The sequence below is a fragment of the Hemitrygon akajei genome, chromosome 10, assembly GCF_048418815.1.
Source record: "Hemitrygon akajei chromosome 10, sHemAka1.3, whole genome shotgun sequence".
Lineage (NCBI taxonomy): Eukaryota > Metazoa > Chordata > Chondrichthyes > Myliobatiformes > Dasyatidae > Hemitrygon > Hemitrygon akajei.
Genome location: NC_133133.1, coordinates 140,572,360 through 140,594,712, shown reverse-complemented (window position 1 = coordinate 140,594,712; position 22,353 = coordinate 140,572,360). Strand labels below are relative to the sequence as shown.

The 22,353-nt window shown below is 40.4% G+C and overlaps 1 protein-coding gene and 1 long non-coding RNA gene across 14 annotated transcripts in view; one reads left to right on the top strand and one right to left on the bottom strand.

The window, feature by feature from the left end:
* Positions 1-1,607: 1,607 nt before the first annotated feature.
* On the top strand, positions 1,608-10,505 carry LOC140734731 (uncharacterized). Its single transcript, XR_012100595.1, has 3 exons — positions 1,608-1,690; positions 7,036-7,081; positions 9,297-10,505. It is a non-coding gene; the product is annotated as an uncharacterized lncRNA (long non-coding RNA).
* Positions 10,506-14,680: 4,175 nt separating this feature from the next.
* Positions 14,681-22,353, bottom strand: part of cadps2 (Ca++-dependent secretion activator 2) — a 669,949-nt gene continuing 662,276 nt past the window's right edge. For all 13 annotated transcript variants that reach the window (XM_073059126.1, XM_073059121.1, XM_073059123.1 and 10 more), the window contains 2 exons: positions 17,610-17,714; positions 14,681-15,788 (listed from right to left, as the gene is read on the bottom strand). In XM_073059126.1, the coding sequence (XP_072915227.1) occupies positions 15,609-15,788; positions 17,610-17,714 (285 nt within the window). In that variant the 3' untranslated portion in view covers positions 14,681-15,608. The remainder of the gene's footprint in view (positions 15,789-17,609; positions 17,715-22,353) is intronic.

Below are 22,353 nucleotides of genomic sequence, written 5' to 3'. Positions count from 1 at the left end.
TCTCTGGCCTTAGACTCTCTCACCAAAGGAAACATCCTCTCCACATCCACTCTATCAAAGCTCCTCTCCATTCAATCAGGTCACCCCTCATTCGTCTGAATTCTAGTGAATAGCAGCCCAGAGCCATCAAACACACCATATGACAAGCCGCTCAATCCCAGAATCATTTCTGTGTACCTCCTTTGAACCCGCTCCAGTTTCAGCACATCCTTTCTAAGATAAGGAGCTCAAACCTGCTCACAATACTCAAAGTGAGGTCTCACCAGTGCTTTATCAAGTCTCAACATTACATCCTTGCTTTTATATTCTAGTTCTCTTGAAATGAATGCTAACATTGCATTTGCCTTCCACCCCACAGACTCAACCTGCAAATTAATCTTTAGGGAATCTTGCACAAGGACTCCAAAATCCCTTTGTATCTTAGTTTTTTTGTATTTTCTTTCCCTTTAGAAAATAGTCAACCTTTTCATTTCTTCAACCAAAGAGCATGACCATACACTTCCCAACACTGTATTCCATCTGCCATTTCTTTGCCTATTCTCCTAACCTGTCCAAGTCCTGCTGTCACCTCTCTACTTCCTCAAAGGTACCTGCTCCTCCACCTACGTATCTTCATATCATCTGCAAACTTTGTAACAGAGACATCAACTCCATAATCCAAATCATTGACATATAACACAAAAAAACTTGGTCCTAACACAGACCCCCTGTAGAACACCACTCATCACTGGCCGCCAGCCTGAAAAGGTTCCTTTCATTCCCACTCTTTGCCTCCTGCAAGATTACCTTTATTCAACTCTGGATGAAAGAAAAGGCTGGTGCGTTAAAGCTGCTGGATTGATTGAAGCAGAGTATCTGTGAAACTAAAGTGACTTGGTCACATGACATACGTTCTTCTCTAAGCATTTTACTACTGTTAAGGAATACAGTCTTGTTCATACAGAGACAGAGATTAATGGTTACCACGAAGCTCCAAAAAGAAAAACCTTATTAATGGCCACACTCAAGCTCACAGTAAATAAAATACTAATGTTGATTATGTGAATGAATGTCAGAAACAAGGGAATTTTAAATTTTCCATTATGTCAAAATTCATTGAGTTAATAGACATTATTATTCACTTGTATTTACAAGGCTGAATGTCACAATTGCTTCTCACCTCCTGATATTCCTTTGCCCCAGAAGTCCATTCTGCATTGAAGGTGAGAATTGCTTGTCCTTGGTGAGACCACTAAGTTCCATATTCCGCCCTTAACAGTGAAGAGCACCTTTTGTGAGGTTATTATGAAAGTGTGGTGAGTTCTAAATTCTTCAAGCAGCAGATTAACTGCTCTATTTCCCTTTTCAAATTTCCATTGAAAAGAGATTTTTCACAAATATGGATCTTTGCATCCGGTGCCTCACCCAGATTTGATATGACCAACACTCATGAAATGGTAATGAAATGCAGGCCCGATGTTTGGTTTGAGCATTGTCATTTTACCAATGGTATAACAGCTAAAGAAATCAGCTCAGCTGGTTAGTTTTACTGATTGTTAAAAGACTGTTATTTTGCAGTGACCACTGACAAGATCTCCAATTTTTACTAGTTTGCTCATGTATTTGCAGTTGCAGCTCTTGGCTACAGAGGAGAATGGTGCATTCCTACAGTATGGAAAGCTACTACATTTTAATTTTCCTGAAGACCCAGGTAATGATAGTTCCATTAAAAAAATAGAATAGTACAGTTGTATGCTTGATGTACACTCAGTGTCTACTTTATTAAATACCTTCTGCACCTTATAATGTGGCCACTAAGTGTACATTCATGGTCTTTGGATGCTGTAGCCCACCCATTTTAAGTTTCAATACGTTGCACATGCTGAGATACTTTTCTGCACACCACTGTTGTAACATGTGGTTGTTTGAGTTACTATCACCTTCCTATCAGCTTGAACCAGACTGACCTCTCCACTCACCACTCACTGCCACTGGATGTTTTTTTGTTGTTCTTTGCACCATTCTTTATAAACTCTAGAGATGGTTGTGTTTGAAAATCCCAGTAGATCAGCAGTTTCTGAAATACTCAACCCATGCTGCCTGGCACCTAGACTACATTTCTTCCCCAATCTGAAACAACAACTGAACCTCTCAACCATGTGTGGATGCTCTTATACAATGAGATGCTTCCATATGACCAAGTGAATAGATATTTACATTAATAAATTATGTACAGGTGTCACATTGTAAGACTCTGAATAAATGTGGCTGGTTAGCATTAGGACTCAAAAGTTGGTCCATTTTATAATTTTTAAAAATATTTGTGGTATGTTCCAATTCTGTATTTAGAAGCCAAATTAAAAAGAAACAGAGCAGTATCTGCAATAACATAAACTTTTGCTTATGTTTGACTTTTTTATGAACTTGGGTGCATATTTGAAAGTTAGGAAGGAACTATTAATGTGACTTTACTTTAGGCATTTGGTGAGGATGTTACTTATTACATTTATTTCCATTTTCCACCTCAGTTAGAGTCCACTTTGAAGTCCAAGCAAGTGAATTAAATGGTATGATACAACCAGTCAGAAAATCTTAGCTTGCATTTGAACAAGATGACACCTCAGCAATGAATAGCTTTTGTGGATGTACCAATGACAACCTTTTCTTCTGCAGCTGTAGCTTGATGAGTGTAAGTGCACAGAGATGATCAAATTATATTAAAATAATGTTAGTGGAACTATGAGAAGTTTACTTGTGGAACCAGAGTGGATGGAGTTTGAATATGGAGTTAACCTCGTTATCCCAAGACTACTGACCATTTATGGGCATCTCAGAAAGTATTTTAACATCTTACCTGTGGCTGGGTTGATTTACTTTCTCTAACTGTAAACTTCAATGGACTGAATTCATAAGGTATTGACTTTAGGTCCAGGGACTAGTTGAGCTAAACTTTAGAAATAGGATGGACTCTTGTGGCAAAATTGTTATTGAGCTTTTGGAATCTAAGGTTAAGAGTAACTGCTGCAATCTATGGAAGTAACCACAGTCCATAGGCAGATAAACCCCACAAACATAAAATGCCGGTGTTAAATTCAGTAGTGTTAATCTAGATGGGATATTAAAGTGAATTTAATCTGATTGCTAGGCTAATTCAACAATTTTTCCAGCCCAGATGAGGTTGAATTATAAATGAAGTATTCCATGGCTTAATTTAGTTGAATAGCATGATGAACTGGAACTGATGGTTCTTTTTTTGCACACTGATGAGTGTGTAAGTATATTCAGAATGTATTTGATCTGGAAAATTAAAAAATTCTAGGAACAGTATTAGACAAATATTGGAGTGTAACGTTCAGTGAACAAATTCAGTGGGCTGAACCGTATTGCAAATCATGAGCTGACAGTCGGTTCAACTTAAGTTTAAATTTGGTGCTGGAAAACTAATTGGAATCAATTTTAAGAAACAGTGTAAAATCTTTAAGTACAAAGCCACAAAATCTTTAAGGACAAACAAAAGTGCTTAGGGAAGATCATTTGGACCAACTTAATTGAGCTTTTTGATGTAGTAACAAGTACGGTTGATCAGGACAATGTTTAATGTGCATAGATTTTAGTAAGGTTTGCACAACTGATTAGTCACAATGTGAAAGCTCCTGCAAACCTGAGGAAGATGGCAAATTGGATTAAAAACTGGCCCAATGCAGATAACAAATAATAATGGTTGATAAATAAGAGAACATCTACAGATGCTGGAAATCTGAGCAACACACACAAAATGCTGGAGGAGCTCAGCAGGCCAGGCAGCATCTATGGAAAAAAGTACAGTCAATGTTTTGTGCCAAAACCCTTCAGCAGGACTGGAGAAAAAAACTAGGGAATAGGATAGGTATTTTTCTATCTGGCATGCTGTTACTGGTTGGATTCCATTGGGCACAGTGCTCAGTCGCTTTCTTTTGCCTTAGACATAAATGCAGGAAATATCTCCTCCAAAACCTCCATTCGCGCAGATGCAACACCATGACATGTGCTTAGCCCGCTGCTCTACTCAATTTATACTTATGACCGTGAGGCTAAGCACAGCTCCAATGCTATTTTTAAGTTTGCTGATGACACCACTGTTGTTGGCCAAACCAAAGGTGGTGAGGAATCTGCAGATAGGAGGAAGATTGAAAATCAGGCTGAGTGGTGCCACAACAGCAACTTCTCACTCAATGTCAGCAAGCTGATTATTGACTTCCAGAGGTCCATGAGCCAGTCTTCATCAGGGGATCAGAGGTAGAGAGGGTCACTACTTTAAATTCCTTGATGTCATCATTTCAGAGGATCTGTCCTGGGTCCAGCATGTAAGTGCAATTATGAAGAAAGCACATCTACTTCCTCAGAAGTTTGCAAAGCTTTGGCGTGATGTCTAAAACTTTGACAAACTTCCACAGATGTGTGGTGGACAGTATAATAAGTGGTTGCATCATGGCCTGGTATAGAAACACCAATACCCTTGAATGGAAAATTCTACAAAAAGTAGTGGATATGGCCAAGTCCATCATGTGTAAAGCTCTCCCCACCAGTGAGCACATTTACACAGAGTGCTGTCACAGGAAAACCACATCCATCATCAAAGACCCTACCACCCAGGCCATGCCCTCCTCTCACTGCTGACATCAGGAAAGTGGATCAGAAGCCTCAGGGCCCACTCCACAAGGAGTTCAAGAACAGTTATTAACCCTCATTTATCAGGCTCTTGAACCAGTAGGGATAACTTTACTAAACCCATCACTGAACTATTCCCATAACCTATGGATGCAAGGTCCATTCAAGATCTCTTCATCTCGTGTTCCAGATGTTTATTACTTATTTACTGTTATTATTTTGTTTTTGCACAGCTTGCTGTCTTTTGCACTTTGGTTGTTTACCCATCCCATTGGGTGAGGTCTTTGATTGATTCTATTATGGTTCTTGGATTTACTGAGTATGCCCGCAAGAGAACAAATCTCAGGGTTGTATATGGTTTCATACATGTACTTTGGTAATAAATTTACTTTCAACTTCTTACGATAAAGTCTGCATTAAATTGGTACCTGTTTTACAATGAGGAAAGAGATTTTATACTGCAAGAAATTAAGATGATCTGGTCAGCTGAGAAAATAGGATTCAAACCAAAGAAATATGATGTGATGAATCTGGGGTGTGGAACAAGGCAAGGGTATTTATACTCCCACCACCACAGAGCTGCTTTGGACATACGAGGAGTGATTGATAAGTTTATGGCCTAAGGTAGAAGGAGTCAATTTTAGAAAACCTAGCACATTCATTTTTCAACATAATCCCCTCCTACATTTGCACACTTAGTCCAACGGTTGTGGAGCATACGGATCTTGTACCTCCAGAAAGTGTCCACAGCGTAGGTGATTGATAAGTTTGTGGCCTAAAGTAGAAGATGAGTTACTAACTTCAAACCTTCTGCATAATCACTCAAAGTTGATCTGCATGTGCATGTAACGAGAGCTGTATAACTCATCTCCTTCTATCTTAGGCCACAAACTTGTCAGTCACCCATGCTGTGGACACTTTCTGGAGGTCCAAGATCCACATGCTCCACGACCGCTGGACTAAATGTAGGAGGGGATTATGTTGAAAAATAAATGTGCTAGGTTTTCTAAAATTGACTCCTTCTACCTTAGGCCATAAACTTATCAATCACCCCTCGCATATTGTTTACTGTTAGTTATCAGCCTTTATATGGGCTTTGTAACATCCTTCTGGTCATTTAGTGCTAATGATGTTATGTAATACTCCAGTGTTTTTTTGCAATTAGCCTTGGGAAACAGGTGACTTTTGTTAGCTACAATTTCATCTTTTCACTAAACTCAGCTTTGTGATTCTCTTAACCTGCGGGTCAGCAAACCACTTTCGTTATTTATTTAAGAAACACTTGTAGAACATCCATTTGGATGGATATTTCTCATGATGAGAAAAGGCTGTTAAGGCTTGAAACCATTCAATCTTTGCTGTTTGCTTGCAAGCCAGTCTTCGCATTTCCTTGTAATGCTAATTACAATTAGAAAGGGCAATAATTAAAGAAATAAATAGATAAATAAATAAATTAATAATCCTGCTTGTAAAAAGCTTATAGCTGTGCTATATAGCACATTTACACAAAAAATCCAAACCAAAGGTAGTTGGGAAGTCAGACGAGCTTGATTATTGTTGCATAAAGCACACATAGATTTGGATGGCCTGTGTAGCTTCCCTTCATACAAAACCCTATCTATAAATCTGGAAGCAAAAAAATGGGAAGACCTTGGAACCTATACTCACAGATTGCCAAAAGAAAGCAGCAGGACAAGTCAATCTGGTGATTAGAAGTACATATAGGTTTATTTATTTTTACCTTGTGTAGGGATGCAAAATGGTAAAAGGCCCTTTGGTCCCAATAGACCCCTGCTGGCCAATTACACCCCTTGACCAGTTAACCTACTGACTCGTTGTCTTTGGAACGTCGGAGGAAACCGAAACACCTGGAGGAAACCCACGTAGTCAAGAGAACGTACAAATTCCTTACAGACAGAAGCCAGAATTGAACCCAAGTCGGTGGCTCTATAAGCATTATGCTAACCGCTATGCTTCTGTTAGTAGGGGCTATGATTTCAGAAAGGAGGTCACACTGCAACAGAATACGGCTCTAGTTTGAGTCCACTGCACACTTCTGGTCACCACCTCTCAGGAACAGTGTGGTTTCACTGGAGAAACTGCGGGGGTGGGGGGATTTCTATTCAAAAGACTAGAATATTTTAGTTGAGGAAAGGTTGGTAGGCAGGAGTTGTTTGCTTTGGAGCACGCCAGGGGCATCTGAGTAAGGTTTATTACATTATGTGGACCTAGATAAGTTATGTTGGAAACACTCATTTCTCAGCAAAGGGGACGAAAAGTAATTGGTAGAAGGATGAGAACGAAGGTGAAAATCACACAAAGCATAGCAAGGATCTGGAACTCGCTGTCTGAAGGAGTACCAAAAGTAGAAACGCTCATCGCATTTTATTTCTTTTCTGTGTATTTTAGGAGACCTGGCCTACAAGGTTGCGGACATAGCGCTGAGGATCGAATGGTGAGCCTTTTGGAAAAGCGTAATAGCCGCCTTTCGTGCGGTACATGTTCTGATTCCACAGCCATACTGTGCCTCTGAAGAAACCATCCATATTCCCAGTCTGTCTCTTCCCTCATAGACCTGAATTTTATAACTTCTGGTATATATCAAATTCACCTACGAAGACTGAATTTTCCCTCACGATCCTTCCAGGTGGCACATAATAAATCTTTTTAACAAATCGAAATAAGAAAAGTAACACCTGGGGGTATCTGCAGGAAATTATGTGTACCATAAAGGAGTTACAAAACAAACTCTTTAATATTGGAGTCCAGTCCGAGTAGGGGAGTCCAGCTCTTGTCTAGGTGTAATCAGGCACACTAGAGATTCACGAAGCCATACAGCACACAAAGGCCCCTCAGCTCAAAGAGTCACATGTGCACATTTTCTTGTCCTGTCACTCCCCACCCCCATATTTCACCCCTCAGTCACCAATGACCAACGTGTACCTCCTGGACTCGGGGAGAGTGTGCAAACTCCAGCATAGGAGCACCAGAAGTCAGGACCGAACTCGGAACTCCGGCGACACGTGGCCCCAATTATCGACTGCTAATTTATCATACAATGTCATCGCCCAAAACGAAATGAGCGCACTAGCAAAGCAAAGACCGCAAAATGAACCACACTAGTTCAGGTTCGCGTAATATTTCCTAATCTCTCCTTTTGCGTAATGGGACTGAATGTTCTACGTTATACGGCTGCCGAATGAAAATAAATCCCCATTCCATTTCAGACTTAATAATCAACTTCCATACTGCTGGTTCAATTTGTTACATTTTTACATATTGTGTGTTACTCCTGAATAAACCACAATACACAGTGAGACTGCGGTGTGTGTGAAGAGACTACTGATTTGATGAAAGGAACGCTGGTATGTGGTTGATAAATTGGAGCGGTAATTCAGTCATCGCTCTACACTTTGAATCAAATTGCCTGTGCAGATCGATAATTAAATACACAATTAAAATGTGAGTATCCATGTTTCGTAGCATAATTTCAAGGTTAAGCTTCGAGAAGAGTCTTGTTAACATGAAATGGTAGCTATAATAACGATCATGAATCGGTAAAAGGAGTGGGTGAGGAAAAGAGGTAGCAACGTCAAAATTCCAGCCCATTAGTTATAACTGAACACATGTTCTGAGTCGATTGTGTTAGCTTGCCGCAGAATTGCATTTACGAGTATTTATCATTGAATACCATCACCATCTATTTGCGCCTGGGAAAATGGATACATCTTCGGCATTGGGCAACCCCCGCCTTCCCTTGCATCCAGTATTTACTGGTGATCTACCTCATTAATCACATTAAAAACTCCAAAGTTTAGCAGATTAGTGTGTGATGGAATAAATGTCGCTTGTAGTCCACATCTCGCCCTAGGGCAGTGTTTTCTCGGCTCATTGGCCCAGGTAACGTTTGGTGACTTCAGTCCTTGTCATTCTGATTGTGCTGGGGTGTGTTGGAATCTTCAGCACCGACCAATTTATAAAAATCAAAACTGACTCCAAAATTACAATTTGCAGGTTTGATTTGATTACTTAAGATTAAATAACGCGTCAGTGTTTTCCTCGCCATTTCCCCTTTCAGACTCCACATCGAGACACAAAACTATTTTCTTGATGCCCGATTCACCCCCTTTATTCAGTGTGATGTTACGCACACATCTGAAAACAGATGGCCGCTAAATTGAAGAAATCTGGGAATTCCACGCTGAAAAATAGATATATTTCCAACGTGATCCACCAATATCTTCATTAAAATTGGAATAGTGTGTGTTACATTGCAAACAGAGATTTTAAAACAAGACCAGGCAGCAATACTGGACCTCTTTGTCAGTTCAATTCTTTTTATACATAGCTGTACTGATCTCTAAACCTTTCACACGCGTTCCACGTCGCTGACAGCCTATCGCTTAACACCTGGCAACTTTAACAGGACTAGAAACGCTTTATTAACAAAACGAACAATCCTTAATTAAAAGCCCGTTACCATGTTTCAGCTGCAAACACAGCTTATGTGTAATTGTTTCTGTCGCGTTTTCGCAAATGTTGCATCACTGTTTTCATTTGAATTTCGTTTGTTTTGAGGGTGCAATGCATATTTAATTTAAGAAATAACTATTTTCCCTTGGTGCGTTCGAATTTCATTTGGATCTGTTAAACGTTGTTTTTTTTTAAAGGATGGGGCAAAACTGCACATATTGGTCTCCAGCATATAGCGACCTATATCTCCAATCAACTCAGAGGAACATTTTGCTCTCGTCTGAAATTGAGCTACAGAATACACAATTGAATAATGTTCACAAAAGGTTCTGCAGATGTTGGAAATCTAGAACAAAACGCACAAAATGAAATGAATGAACAGTCGACGTTTCGGAAGGGTCTTGGCCCGAAACGTTGACTGTATTTATTTTTACAGGGTGCCGCCTGGCCTGCTGAGTTTTTCCAGGATTTTGTAGGTGTTGCATCGAATTACACCGTTGTGATAAATATAATTTTGAAAAATAAACAACATCCCCTGTATTAATTCACGCCCTATATCTCTTGCTATGTACTGATGTCTTTTGGTGGAATTGAATAATGTTGGAAAGTGGAAACAATTATACATGAAAGGGTACCAATTGATATCACTTATTTTGCATTTAAAATGTTATTCCGTTTTATCCCGACTGAAGCGTCACACAGCTGTGAAAGAAAAAACTCCAACAAAGGTCTTCTGATGTCCACTTTGGAGATGCAGGGTAGTTTTGTTTGAATGTCCAATTAACGGGTGAAATAATCATTTGGGAAAGGAACAAAAATGCCTAAAATTGGTTGACTTAAGTATTGCAAATAATCTCCACCTCAAGCACGGTGCGCAAGAAAAGACAGAGTTGAATTAGCGGTGCCAAATAAATAAAAACGGTGAATTCAATCTGAAGTAAAATAAGCTTAAACGACCCTCGAGATGAGCGGCGAGCACAAAAGTAGCGAGAAAAACGGGAGAACAATTCAATTCACTAAAAAAAAATCAATATGTTTGAAAAGTTTTTAGCACTCGTTGGCTAACTAGATGCCTGATAATTTTCTAATGGGTTCATCACCGTTGATTGCGGTCATCTTAAACAACCACAGAAGGGGAAGTGGGTAGACAGGAGAGGAGCACAGTGGGACCGTGTGGTTGGAGGAGCCACGGCTACTTGTTTCTTACATTATTTGCATACTGTGCTCCTCGGCTGGCGCAGATTTTTCTTCAGTTCCTCTGTTGCTCAGCTAAACTAAGACCGCATTAAATCAATGACAGCGAATTTTCTCTAGGAACGGTTTTATTTGCATTTTCGTCAGCAGTGAACATAAAATATATCACCCCTTATAAATTCGACAACTGCACATCAAATACACAGACAGAGCTGAATTCTCTTAACATCCGCGGTGTACGGGCTGAAGAGAAAATACTGAAAATATCAGCTTGACCTGCATTTCCAGCATTCCCTATTTTCATTCTACAATTCCTTTGTGTTTGATAAAGTTAAATGACCTTAGTTTTAGTGAGATATACACGAGCCTGAAAGGATTGGTTTGCTGTGTGGGCGGATATACTGACAATCACTTATATTAATGGCATATGTCAAGACATCACGTTCTCAAATTAGCGAATTAATTATGGAAAATAAGAGAGGATTGCAAATTAAGGAGGGTAATAATGAAATAATAACAAAGAATTGTATTAAATGTGATCTTCTCATAATATTAAAATATTTTGAGCACCTTTTTCCATATACGTTTTGTCTTCGTCGATTTCAACAACGCCTCTAAAACTTCTCAAGCCTTTCCCTTCAAATGTAACGTTTCAGGAATTCATTTACGAGTAAATTGAAAACGTATTTACCCCCAGTGAAACACCATTTCTCTGGGTAACATGCTGTGAATACAACACAATCAAACTGGTGGACCGGGATCCTCTTGCATTAAAACGCTATTATGTTTGATCTTTTAATGTAGAGCTAACACGACGTTTAACTGCTGTTTCTCCTTGTTACCAATTAAACATCTGAAGAGCTATCACATGCACTCGGCACATTATCGGTTACTTCTCTCGAAGAATATAGACTAGAAAAGTGGGCTTTGATATGAAGTCTGATAGAAGGAATTGTTGACAGTGTCTCACAGTACGAGGCCACAGCAGCAGAAAACAAATAGGGCCTGAATCACTAAAATGTTATATATTATTGACGGCGGTCGAGAAACTGCGCAATTACATCCGCATCAGAAAAGTCGCCCACATCAATAATACCTTCTATCTGACAACTTTTCTGCCCCAGTTTCTGAATCTGTGGATAGCCCATTAGCGTCCCAGAGCATTTTGAAGCTGACAATGTAGTTGAACTGGAAGCACTTCAATTACAAAGCACTGACAAAAGAATGTACTTACTGATGGTTACTGCACTCGCATCATTGTGTTATACATTACCGCAGCACCATTCCAAGTTGTACTGTGTGCGCCGTTTCAAGGCTGCATCTATACAGTTTTCTACCTCGGGACATTTATACTTAACGTGACTGAAGACCTTTTGTTTATTTTTGAGAGAGGCACCGCGTTGCAACAAATAGATTCTTGCTCTTCTTCTCTGGACATCAGCTTTCATTATTGCTGTCCACAGAAAGGCAATAACTAATTGGGTCAGAGTCGCAAAATCGTTTAATAATTGTACAAATAACACGAACTTCTAGGATAAAATTCTTTACAGTGACTTATTTTTACGGAAATAGAATCTAGCTGAGAAATTTTTGCCTTTGATTTTGACAGCGACGTTGTAATCCTCATGATCTTACTCCCCAGAATTATTCCACTATAGGACAATTTAGCTGAGATACATCGATTAATCACAGTAAAATTAATACTATTGCTAAAATATTATGAACTGGTGTGATACATTTTTTTGCGTGTTTTGTAGTTTATATCAACAAAATGACGAAACACAGGCATTTACCTGAATTTAATTTAGAACGTCATAAACCTGAGGCGAGAGCCGATTTTGGACTTAGGACATATTGGAACGAGAACTGTGCAGAAATAATGACTTATTAAAAATAATTCAATCTGCTCCCTTCTCTTAATGAGGACTGACTCTGTCCCCTACTAATTTTAACCATTTTGAGCTAATCAGTCGACGATTTGGAAATCTGTCGGCGCAATATTTCTACAATTAAGCCGCTCTCCTTTGTACAGGAGCAGTTGTGATCTTTGCAAAATTTTAACTCCGGAAACCCACATCTTTTCTTTAATTTAAACTATTTATTGTATATTTACACACACATATATACTGCATTTGTGTGATATATATATTTACACAGATCAGTCTCTTAGCTATTCCAGGGCACTCTGTGACTCTGCGTGAAACCCTCCTATAGGATTGGTACAACCACATTGTTACCGTTCTTTTTTTCTCTTTCATCACACTTAAAATTTCGCAATCTGTGAACAAAACGGAAGAACCGAGCGAAGATACACAGTCATTTACATCTCCATGTATGCGTTCTGACAGGAAGGAAGAATAGTCAGGTAATGAATCACTTTTATGACAGGTGTGTCGGGAAGGACTGCTTATCCACTAGCGTCAAATTCATCTGCTCAATTTATAGGAACTCTCACCGACCAGATTAGAACAATTTCCGATATAGTCCGAATGGCGGTAACATTAAAAAATCTGCACTGCTGCTTTTACACTATTACCAGATTCAAGGACATAGACACTTAAGAGGCAATTTCATTTAGAGATCGGATCATTAGCGGTCAAAAAATTGCAGAATTCCTACTAAAACGAGCCCTGAACGCGAAGAGTTGAGCAAGTAACAGCCAAATTTAAGGGAAACCAGACCAACAGAAAAGGGACGATGGAATCTAAAGCCAGACTAATCGGGCAGGAGGAAAAGATGTGTGAAGAGGCTTGCATGGAGTATAAATGCAGTACCTGCAGAGACCCGTTAGGTCGAATCGCCTTTCTCAGTTATTGTAAGTTCAACCACGAACATTCCATTGACCCAAATGTCAATAACAACAAATAACGATTGATGATTAAAACGGGGCGGGGACCAGAAAAACATACTTCGCATTATTCAAATTGTAAACAACAATCTTCGACGTCATGACATTTTGTCCCATTTTCAGTTAGATTCTGGTTTAATATCAAAATCGATATACTGCAGGGGCAATTCATAATTACGGCATTAAGAGTAAGCATGGTATTGACACATATGGAGAGTGTTGGTGCATTTTCATTTCCATCTGTTCTCACAATTATCAGTGCAAGTTCAACAGAATCATTCAGCAAATTGAAACGAGTTTGGAAAATGGGTAAAAACAGGATAACCACGATTGGATCGGAACTCTCATTGCAATCTATATCATAAAAACCTTAGTCGCAGTTTCCCTGCGTTCAATAAAATATGCTTATACAATTGGGTCATCAATTTAAGTTAAACAGAACAACACCCAATTAACAGTTGCTCTTGATGCAACCATTCCACCCCCCCCGTATGTTATTAAAATTACACATCATATTTCCACCAAAATTTTATCAGAGCCCATCGGGATCATACATTTCTGGTGCTATTCTGCTCACTCTTTGTGTTTAAACATCAGCCAGCGGGGTTATGTTACTTTACTCCTAAAATGGACTTATAAAACATTAGAAATAACACATTATTTCATTTTAATGGTTTCTCCACAGCGATATCCAATAGGTATTGCATCGAAATGTTAGATGATATGTGGCTTTTGATGAGCATTCTAAAGTGCAATATCGGGCGACATTCACAATGTTTTAGGCAATATATTCATTTATTTTAATGGAGAATTTACGACCCCGACCAAACGTATCCTTATACATATCATGTCCTTAAAACAAGGATATGTGCGGCATGAACTAAAACCAGAGAAAACAATGTGCGGCAGCTCCATAAGTTTATGGGGTCCGAGGTGTGTTTAAAGCTCCAATCAAACTCGCCCGGAATCTTTTGCGCATTTTCGCATGTGCTGTATTTAATGTGAGATTGTCCACACTTTATTCAGTTGGAATAACCAGTCGCGGCACAGCTGCAGCTAGGGAGGTGCCAAGCATTATTTTGTTCCGCTCGCTGGTTGCTTGATCAAACGGATTTTGCGTTCAATCGGTAAATGCGAACACGGTGTGAATTCAGGTATATGGCACCAGAACGCTCAATTAGACGACTTGGAGAAGCGAATGTCGTTCTCTTTCACCAAACAAATGCTGACTAATATTTACGCTTTGGATTAGAAACAGCATATTTAGTGGCACTCCCACCAAAAGTCATCCACACACAGAAAAAAAAGAATCCCGACCTTTTAAACGCTATCGTGCCAAATAAAAAATCGTATCACTTCATCGCGCTGTTGTAAATGATAGCTTTCTCCCTCAGCCCCAACAGACATCCAACACACACACACACACTTGTTTTTTTTGGATATTTTTACAGAATACCTTCTGTGTGTGAGAAAATAATGACACCTTTACCCCAAACCTACAAACTTGCAGCAGAAGCAAGATAGCCAAATCAATACATATTGGAAATAAAGACGGGTTTATTACAATTAAAGCCTCAATATAAACGAATATTGAAGATATATTTTTGCCACCGTTCAGTGTTTGGGAATGCCGTAAACATTCGTGACTTGCTAGCACATTGGGAAACTTTCACCCACATTCGCAATGCTGATTCAGGTTAAACACTTCACCATCCCGGGCATTTCATCACCCTCCCGCGGGCGGGTGCGCCTCTATGACAACTCAGGACTATGGCGCAGTCAGGCTAGCGGAATGGAGACGGCGGAAAGAGGCATCTCGAAACACACAGATGCTCGCAAGCATTGCTGAAACGGGAATTCTACAAGCATTATTATATTTACAAAGATGCCCAGAACATTAGGCGTGAAACACATCTCAATATGACACGGCTGTATGATTCTATCAAGCCGCTTTATCTCACCAATTAAGAACACAACAGCACAGATAACAAATAGCCCCGCAACACTTCCAAAGGACAGTGACCACAGTGTTTGATGGTAGTTTCTACGCCGAGATTGGGTACACGGTTCGTATGCCACATTATCCTGACAACTGTGCTGTGGGGATAGTTTCCAACCATTAGGGACCGCTAATACGATAGTTGTTTTATTTGCCTGGAGGAGTCAGATCCCAACTTCCTTTGCTCCCCCGTCTCAGGACCAAACAGTTCCTTATGATGGCTGAGAGAAATTCACAAGGTGCTGCTGTTGCCTGGTGCGGGAACAGAGGGACATACTCGGCAAGGTTTAGCACAGAGTCCAAACACAACTGTGCCCCTCCTTTCCTCCCCACCCATCCCCCGCTCTACGGCGATGTTCTAAAGTTGGACGACTTCATTACACCTGATTGATGTTTATCATCTCTGAAGAAATGGTACTAACAATGGCTGAAAAAATAACGAAGCCAAGTGACCGGCCGCTTTCCCTTTTACTTTACATCCTCGGTCTCTTCGTCACTATCTTTCATGGTGATGCCCTGGAGCCCTCCGCTCTCTGACACCGAGGCTGTGGCTTCTTCCACTGTCAGCCGCGTGTGGACAGTTTCATACATTTTACAGTTCAACGTCCCCTCCAGGACTCCCTGCAGTCGAAAGTCTCTGTACGATTTCTAAACCAAGGGAAGGAGATATCGTTAGAAGAAAACCTGGAGTTTTATGTTTCAGAACTGACGATTGCCGGACATGCAAACATAATGAAGACAATCGACCCTAGTTTTCGACTAAACAATTCAACGCTACACTAAGCAAATATTGTCTAGATCATTTTACACATCTTCCGAGTATCACGAGTATTTTGAAAGTGAATTCGATTTTTTGCAAAACCCAGGCAGGTTGAGAAAGAGGACACGAGAAAATCTGCAAGTGCTGGAAATCCAAGCAACACACACAAAATGCTGGAGGAACGGCAGGCCGGGCAGCATCCATGGAAAAGAGTAAACCATCGACGATTCGGGCCGAGACGCTTCATCAGGACTGGACTGTTTAGTATTTTCCATGGAAGCTGCCTGGCCTGCCGAGTTCCTCCGGCATTTAGTGCACGTTGCTAAGAGAGAAATGCACAGACGGGTATGCTTGCTTTTCGTGGTTAATTAAAATTGCCCCATGAAGACAAACGTAAAAAGATCCCAGAGCACTCTATGCAACAGGAGAGTCTTCTAGGGCATCCTGATCAATAATCACCCTCCAACCAGCATCACCCTCCAGGGCTTGTCCTGCACACATTGGCTACTCCTTTACAGAACCGCACCTTCAAGGACTCTTGGGTGTTGGTCTCTATTCTTGGGGAAGCTCAAGAAATGGAGATCACAGATAACTTTACCCTGCCCAACTGACCACTCTCCATGTGCAAAACAGCAAGGTCAGGAGGATCTTACACTACTTCTGCACACACTTGCTGTGAACTCACTGTCCCACAGAGGATCCTCAAGAGCAAGTACAAGGCCTTCTTTCACAAAGCAGCTTAAAACCAACACAGAGAAATCCATTTTCGTGTCAGGTAGTAGGCAAAGGCAATGGATTGTGTGGGAAGATATCACTTAGGGAGATACAGGCCCTTCTGCCGACTGAGTTCATGCCAACCATCAACCATACAAGTATTTCATCCCAAATTGCCAGTTCCAATGGTCTCAGTACAACGGGATGGTGCCGCTGTGAACAATTAATGAGTGCTCCTGCCCTTAACTTCTGTACAGATATCCTTAGTGCAAGACAAACATGAAATGGCATTGATCCCAAGCTGAACTCTGATAGTTCATTAATGTCATAACGATACTGACATCATGGGTTGACATGGAGTCATAGTGCTAAACAGCATGGGGACAGGCCCTTTGGCTAAAATGGTCTGTGCCAAACAATATTCCCACTTAAGCAAGTACCTTTTGCCCACATTTGGCCAACATCCCTCTACACATTTCCTATCCATATACCTGTCTAAGTGGTTTTTGAATGCGACTGCATTAACATTTCCTGGCACCTGTGGCTCAGTGGGCTTTTAGGTGATATAGCGTGGTTTGATCAAGGTGAGAGCAAAATGAGAGAAGGGAGCCATTCAGTTCCTTGTGGCTGCTCATCCATCTAAATAAGATCATGACGGATTTTTATCTTACTATCACTTTTCTGTATTGACCCTTGATTCCTTTAATATCCAAAGCATCTTCTGTATTAATCGCTGCCTTGAACTGAGCCAACACAGTATATTGGGGGAGAATTCCAAAGACTCATAATCTTCTAGCAAAGGCAACTCTTTAGTTTGAGACTGTGATCTCTGTTTCTATTCACAGAAACTAGAGGAAACATTATACCTGTATCTACCCGGAAACTTCGAAAGGGTACTAACTTTTATGCTAATTACTTGGTTTTGCTTTCACCATACTACACCATTTGACAGTGCCAAGTAGCTTAATGACAGATAAATAAGAAGCTGTTTATACCTTCACTATTTTGATGAGTGTCTTCAGCTGGTAGAGATGGAGCTGTAAATCCATTCGGTCTGTGAGCCAGACACAGATGACTTTCATTGAGGTGGTATACCATCGCTGCGGAAAGAAAGAATACATTTTTACAGCAATCAAATCAAAAACATTATGAATCAGAAAGCCTACATCCTTTTTTCTGGGAAACTAATATTACCTTGTACAAGTTAGGACCTGCTAAATACCAAATAGTTGACTCTTTACGTGCTCATATTTCCTCCTTTACAGCAGATTTGTCCACAAATCTAGAATTTGTCATCAACTCAATTAGCATACCAACTCCTACTGTAAAAGTTACATGACATTCTTATTTGATGGTAAGTCGGCTAAAATAGAAAATCACTGTATACACTTCATTAAAATAGATAAACACATCCACATTTAGACTTGACATTCCCTTTTATTTTTAAAACGCTGATTAGTTAACCCTACTCATTAAATGACCAAATCCAACATGTCCATAGGGAAGAGATACCATAATTTGTTTGGACAGGTCTGTTTGACTTCAACAGATAAACTTAGTGAAACAACTAAGACTTTCTGTTATTATGAACTCTAAATAATAAAATAATTTGTATGTACAGGTAAAATAGAACTTTAAAATTAATCTGCAATTCTGAAAAATATGTTACCACAGACTTAGAAGAAATATTCCGGTGCTTTCCAAGACAACTTCAACACACCATAACACACATATGACTTTGCTACATCTGATATAAGCAGAGTATGAATCAATTTTTCTTTAAGTCTTTCACTATATATAAAATTAGAAAACAATGTAAAGCAAAGGTAATTTGGAAATTAGGAATAACATTAAAGGCAGGTACTGCACACTAAAATGCTTTTCTTTAATACAGTTCCACCATATTCTCAGCCAAAATCTAATCACTTTTTCCAAACCATAACACACAGAGATCTCACGGGTTGTCACAGGAAGTAACAGAATATTGGTGGTGGGAATTGAACCTTGAACACAGAGTGACCTTGTACTTCCCTTGAGGCGTCATCCTCTTTGACAGATGCATCAAGTATTTAACTTAAATATTTTCTCACCTCAGTTACTTTAACCATGTAAATGGAGTCATGCTTATGGTAGCAAAATCAGTTTGTATTATTGAATTGTTATTACCAAGCATTAAGGACTGATACCCCTATTTCAAGCTTTCTGTCCATTGTTAGTAATTCCTACAAAAAAATCAAAATTGAAAATGCTAAGTTTTAAATAAATGAAATACTATTTCACAACAAAATAATAAAATCTGAAGGGTGCACTCAGATATAAACCGTGATAGATTAAATCGAATGCTGTCAATTATTAAAAACCTGTTACTGTACTGATTTCTCACTCATCATTTGTAAGGGCTTGTATCATCTACTTCATTTCTTTTGAACGACATCTCTCCTGAATCACAGAAAACAAGGAAGAGTTGCTGTGTTTGACACGGCATGACCTCGGTATTTCTTCACTCCATTTGAGCATGACTCCAGGCTGGCAAGGCATATTAGCAGCCCATTTCCTCATCAAATCTCCACTCGCTTTCAGTCCAGAAAGGTTCAACAAATCAACAGGAGTGCAGAAAACAGAACATCAGTCCAATCTAACCATTTAAGATGCATTTTCAGACCTGATATGATCAAAGGTTTTTAATGGCCCCTTAGAACTGAGGCCGGAAGGATGGCTAAGAAGGTGGTTTCAACAATATCTGCTAAAATGATGCCATTTATGCATTTTTCATATAAAGGAGAATAGGAGTGCAACATCCTCTGAGTTCATGGTACTCAGTGAGTAGGAAAATTGCATTAACAGAGTCAGAAGGACTATGAGTTAATCTTTATGTTCCTCACACCCCAAACCCATCCCTGCTCTTCCCCTTCAAGGCTGCAGCCCTTTAGTCTTGAATTCATCAGCTATTTCAATGAAAAGAGGTGTGGCGTGAATGTCTAGCTCTGATCCCCAACTGTGTTCAGTATCACTAGAGGCACCAAAAGATTTTCCCCGCTATTGTCAGTGAAGAGTGACAAAGCCAGCAGACTCTACTTGCCTAAATACAACAGCTAAGCCAAGCTGGGTCCCTTGCAGCTGTGGAGGTTTCGCTTGCAGCCTGTGAGTTACACAATAGCAGAAATGAGCTCTTTGTCTGACCCAGACTCAGCCATTCCCCAACAAAGATTACAGGGGTTGTTGTGCGCAGCACCTGAAGCAGGGATTTAGCAGCATTTTTGCTACAAGCTACACTTACCCAAGAGAAATATAACTGATCCAGCACTGAAATTAAAACTTAAGTCTTAATTTGTCTTTTAGATATATTTATGCTAGTCTTTTTTTTATTTTATAAACAATAGCGTCTATTTTAATCCGGACTATCTTTGTGTCTGCCTTTTTAAGGGCCTCTCAATACACTCTTGACAACTGCCACTCAACAACAAATTAATTACAGTGAAAGTTCATTAACACCATTATAATATATTTAAATAACTCTTGTCACAAAATGTTGTGAGTACAGAAGCCCAGCAGTCTTTTTGCTTCAAACCATTGCTATTTAATGCAGTGGCTTTGGCAAGTGTGATGGACTGGTACGGGAGAGTTAAGTGGACAGTGTGCTGGAAGTTGAGATTTTTCCTGCTGCAACTAACAGGGAAAGACTGCAAAATAAACAGACTGTGCTTGGCTGAGCTGTTGGACCTGTGTCACCTACTATGCCAGTTATGTGGCCACTTTCCCACACTTGCACACGTAACACTTCCATGCTTGCTTAGGAATTTCTAGATGAAGGATAGTGAGACAGTGGAAATATGGCCATAGGACATCAAGTTCTCTGGCACCAAACTCTTAATTGGGAAGAAAGGAGGCATACTAATGTCCCGCACCTCACCGAACACAGATCCAGTCTTTATCGTCTAAAGTGTATAGTGTGTCAGGTTATGGTGTGTCTTCGTGGCCAGTTTCTTCACAGCCTGGCTGCTCTTGGCTTTATTGAGATAAAAAAGGACACGGGAAGGACATTTCGCAGGGAGCAGTGTGGAAGGACAAGGTAAGACACGAGTACAGTTGCTGGAAGCTGGTGCAACATAAAAGGTACTCAATGGAGGAACTTGGTGGGTCAGAGGTCATCTGTGAGGAGCAATGGACAGTTGACATTTTGAGTTGAGACCCTTCATTTGGACCCTAAAAATCTGATCCAGATTTTCAAAGCTGAGATGTCAGATCTGAACCTTAAGCACCAACTGCCCATTTACTTCCACAGATGCAGCCTAACTTATTGATCCTCTCCAGCATCTTACTTGTTGGAAGGAAGCGGTGTCTGCTTAAGATGCTTATACCACCTGCAGTCTGGACATGAGTCTGGATATGGGAAGGAGAATCATCTAGGCCTTCTGTTGGTTGGGATCAACCATGGATGTTGTGTCCTAGCTGTCTGCGTCAAAGCTGATATGCAAGCCAGGGCAGTCCAATATGGAGAGCAGGTTGTTGCCCATGTAGCAGGCTACCCCTCTCCAAGCAGCTGATGAACCCAAAGGAACGGTAGAGACTGATTCAGTTTGGCACCAGTGGCATTGCAGGAGTTGCTAGTCAATGTTGAACTGCCTTAGGGACACCAGCACTGGAATTTTCCCTTGAGGTTTACTCCTGAAGCTTTCCCCATGAAGGGGTATAACCGCAAGGCAGCAGAGATTAGAGATCAGAGTTTTCCTTCTCCTGGATGAGCTGCAAACCGTGGCTGAGGAGCCTCATCTGCCAGAAATGACTAGTTTTAAGGGACCAGTACCACATCTTTGCCCCTTCCCTTGTCAGTAGAAATGGTTCCACCAGGCTGAGTAACTAAGCCACATGTGAAGACCAGGAGCTGGACTTAGTTGTCAGAGGCCATTTGAGACCCATACCATTGGGAGAATTTAATAGGTAATGGGAGCTTACTTCCACTACTCCCCGTTATGACAGCCTTAGGAAACAGAGAATCATGAATGAGGATAACAAAATAATTTCAGCCTATCAGCGTATCAATAAAGCCGATCACACAATCTGCCCTGGCGGTTAGGATAACACAGACACTTTTGACCTCCCTTACAAAACCTTCTCCTCTTCCTCCAAACAGGCAACCCAAATACCATTCACCCAACACACTATGGTTAGTTTCATCTGAGTACCACCTTCCTTTGCAAGGGTATGAGAGGTATGTGAGCACATGTAGTGCACCATGTTTTGGGCAGTGCGACTGCATCGGCAGTAATGACAGGTAACATTTGTCGCTGTGAGACGTACGACTTACTGGGACACATAAATGTTAACTCCAAGTCCAGACTGATTGGTTGTAACCAAAGAGTGATGCGTGTGTATCTGAAAATATTGGTGCAGCATTCCCCCTCCCCCACCCCCCACAAATACACTCCATTTAGAGAACAGAGAGCTATACAGACAGGGTAAGGCATGAGCTTTATTCACTTTGCACTTGTATTCTTACATGCACTTACAATACCTAAACTACATCAGTATTGTTGATGCCCACAAATTGCATGGTGAAATATTTGGCCCAGCCTGTCAGTTCTTCAATAGTGGGAAGGCCCTATACTGAGGTCCTTTCCCATAAACCTTTTGGTGGCTGTACTGAGCCTCAGTATGTCCCTAAGCATGTATTTCTGTATCTCGGAACGTTCAAAGGGTAGCATCTGCCGGCAGATATCTACATCTATGGGAAAACTCACA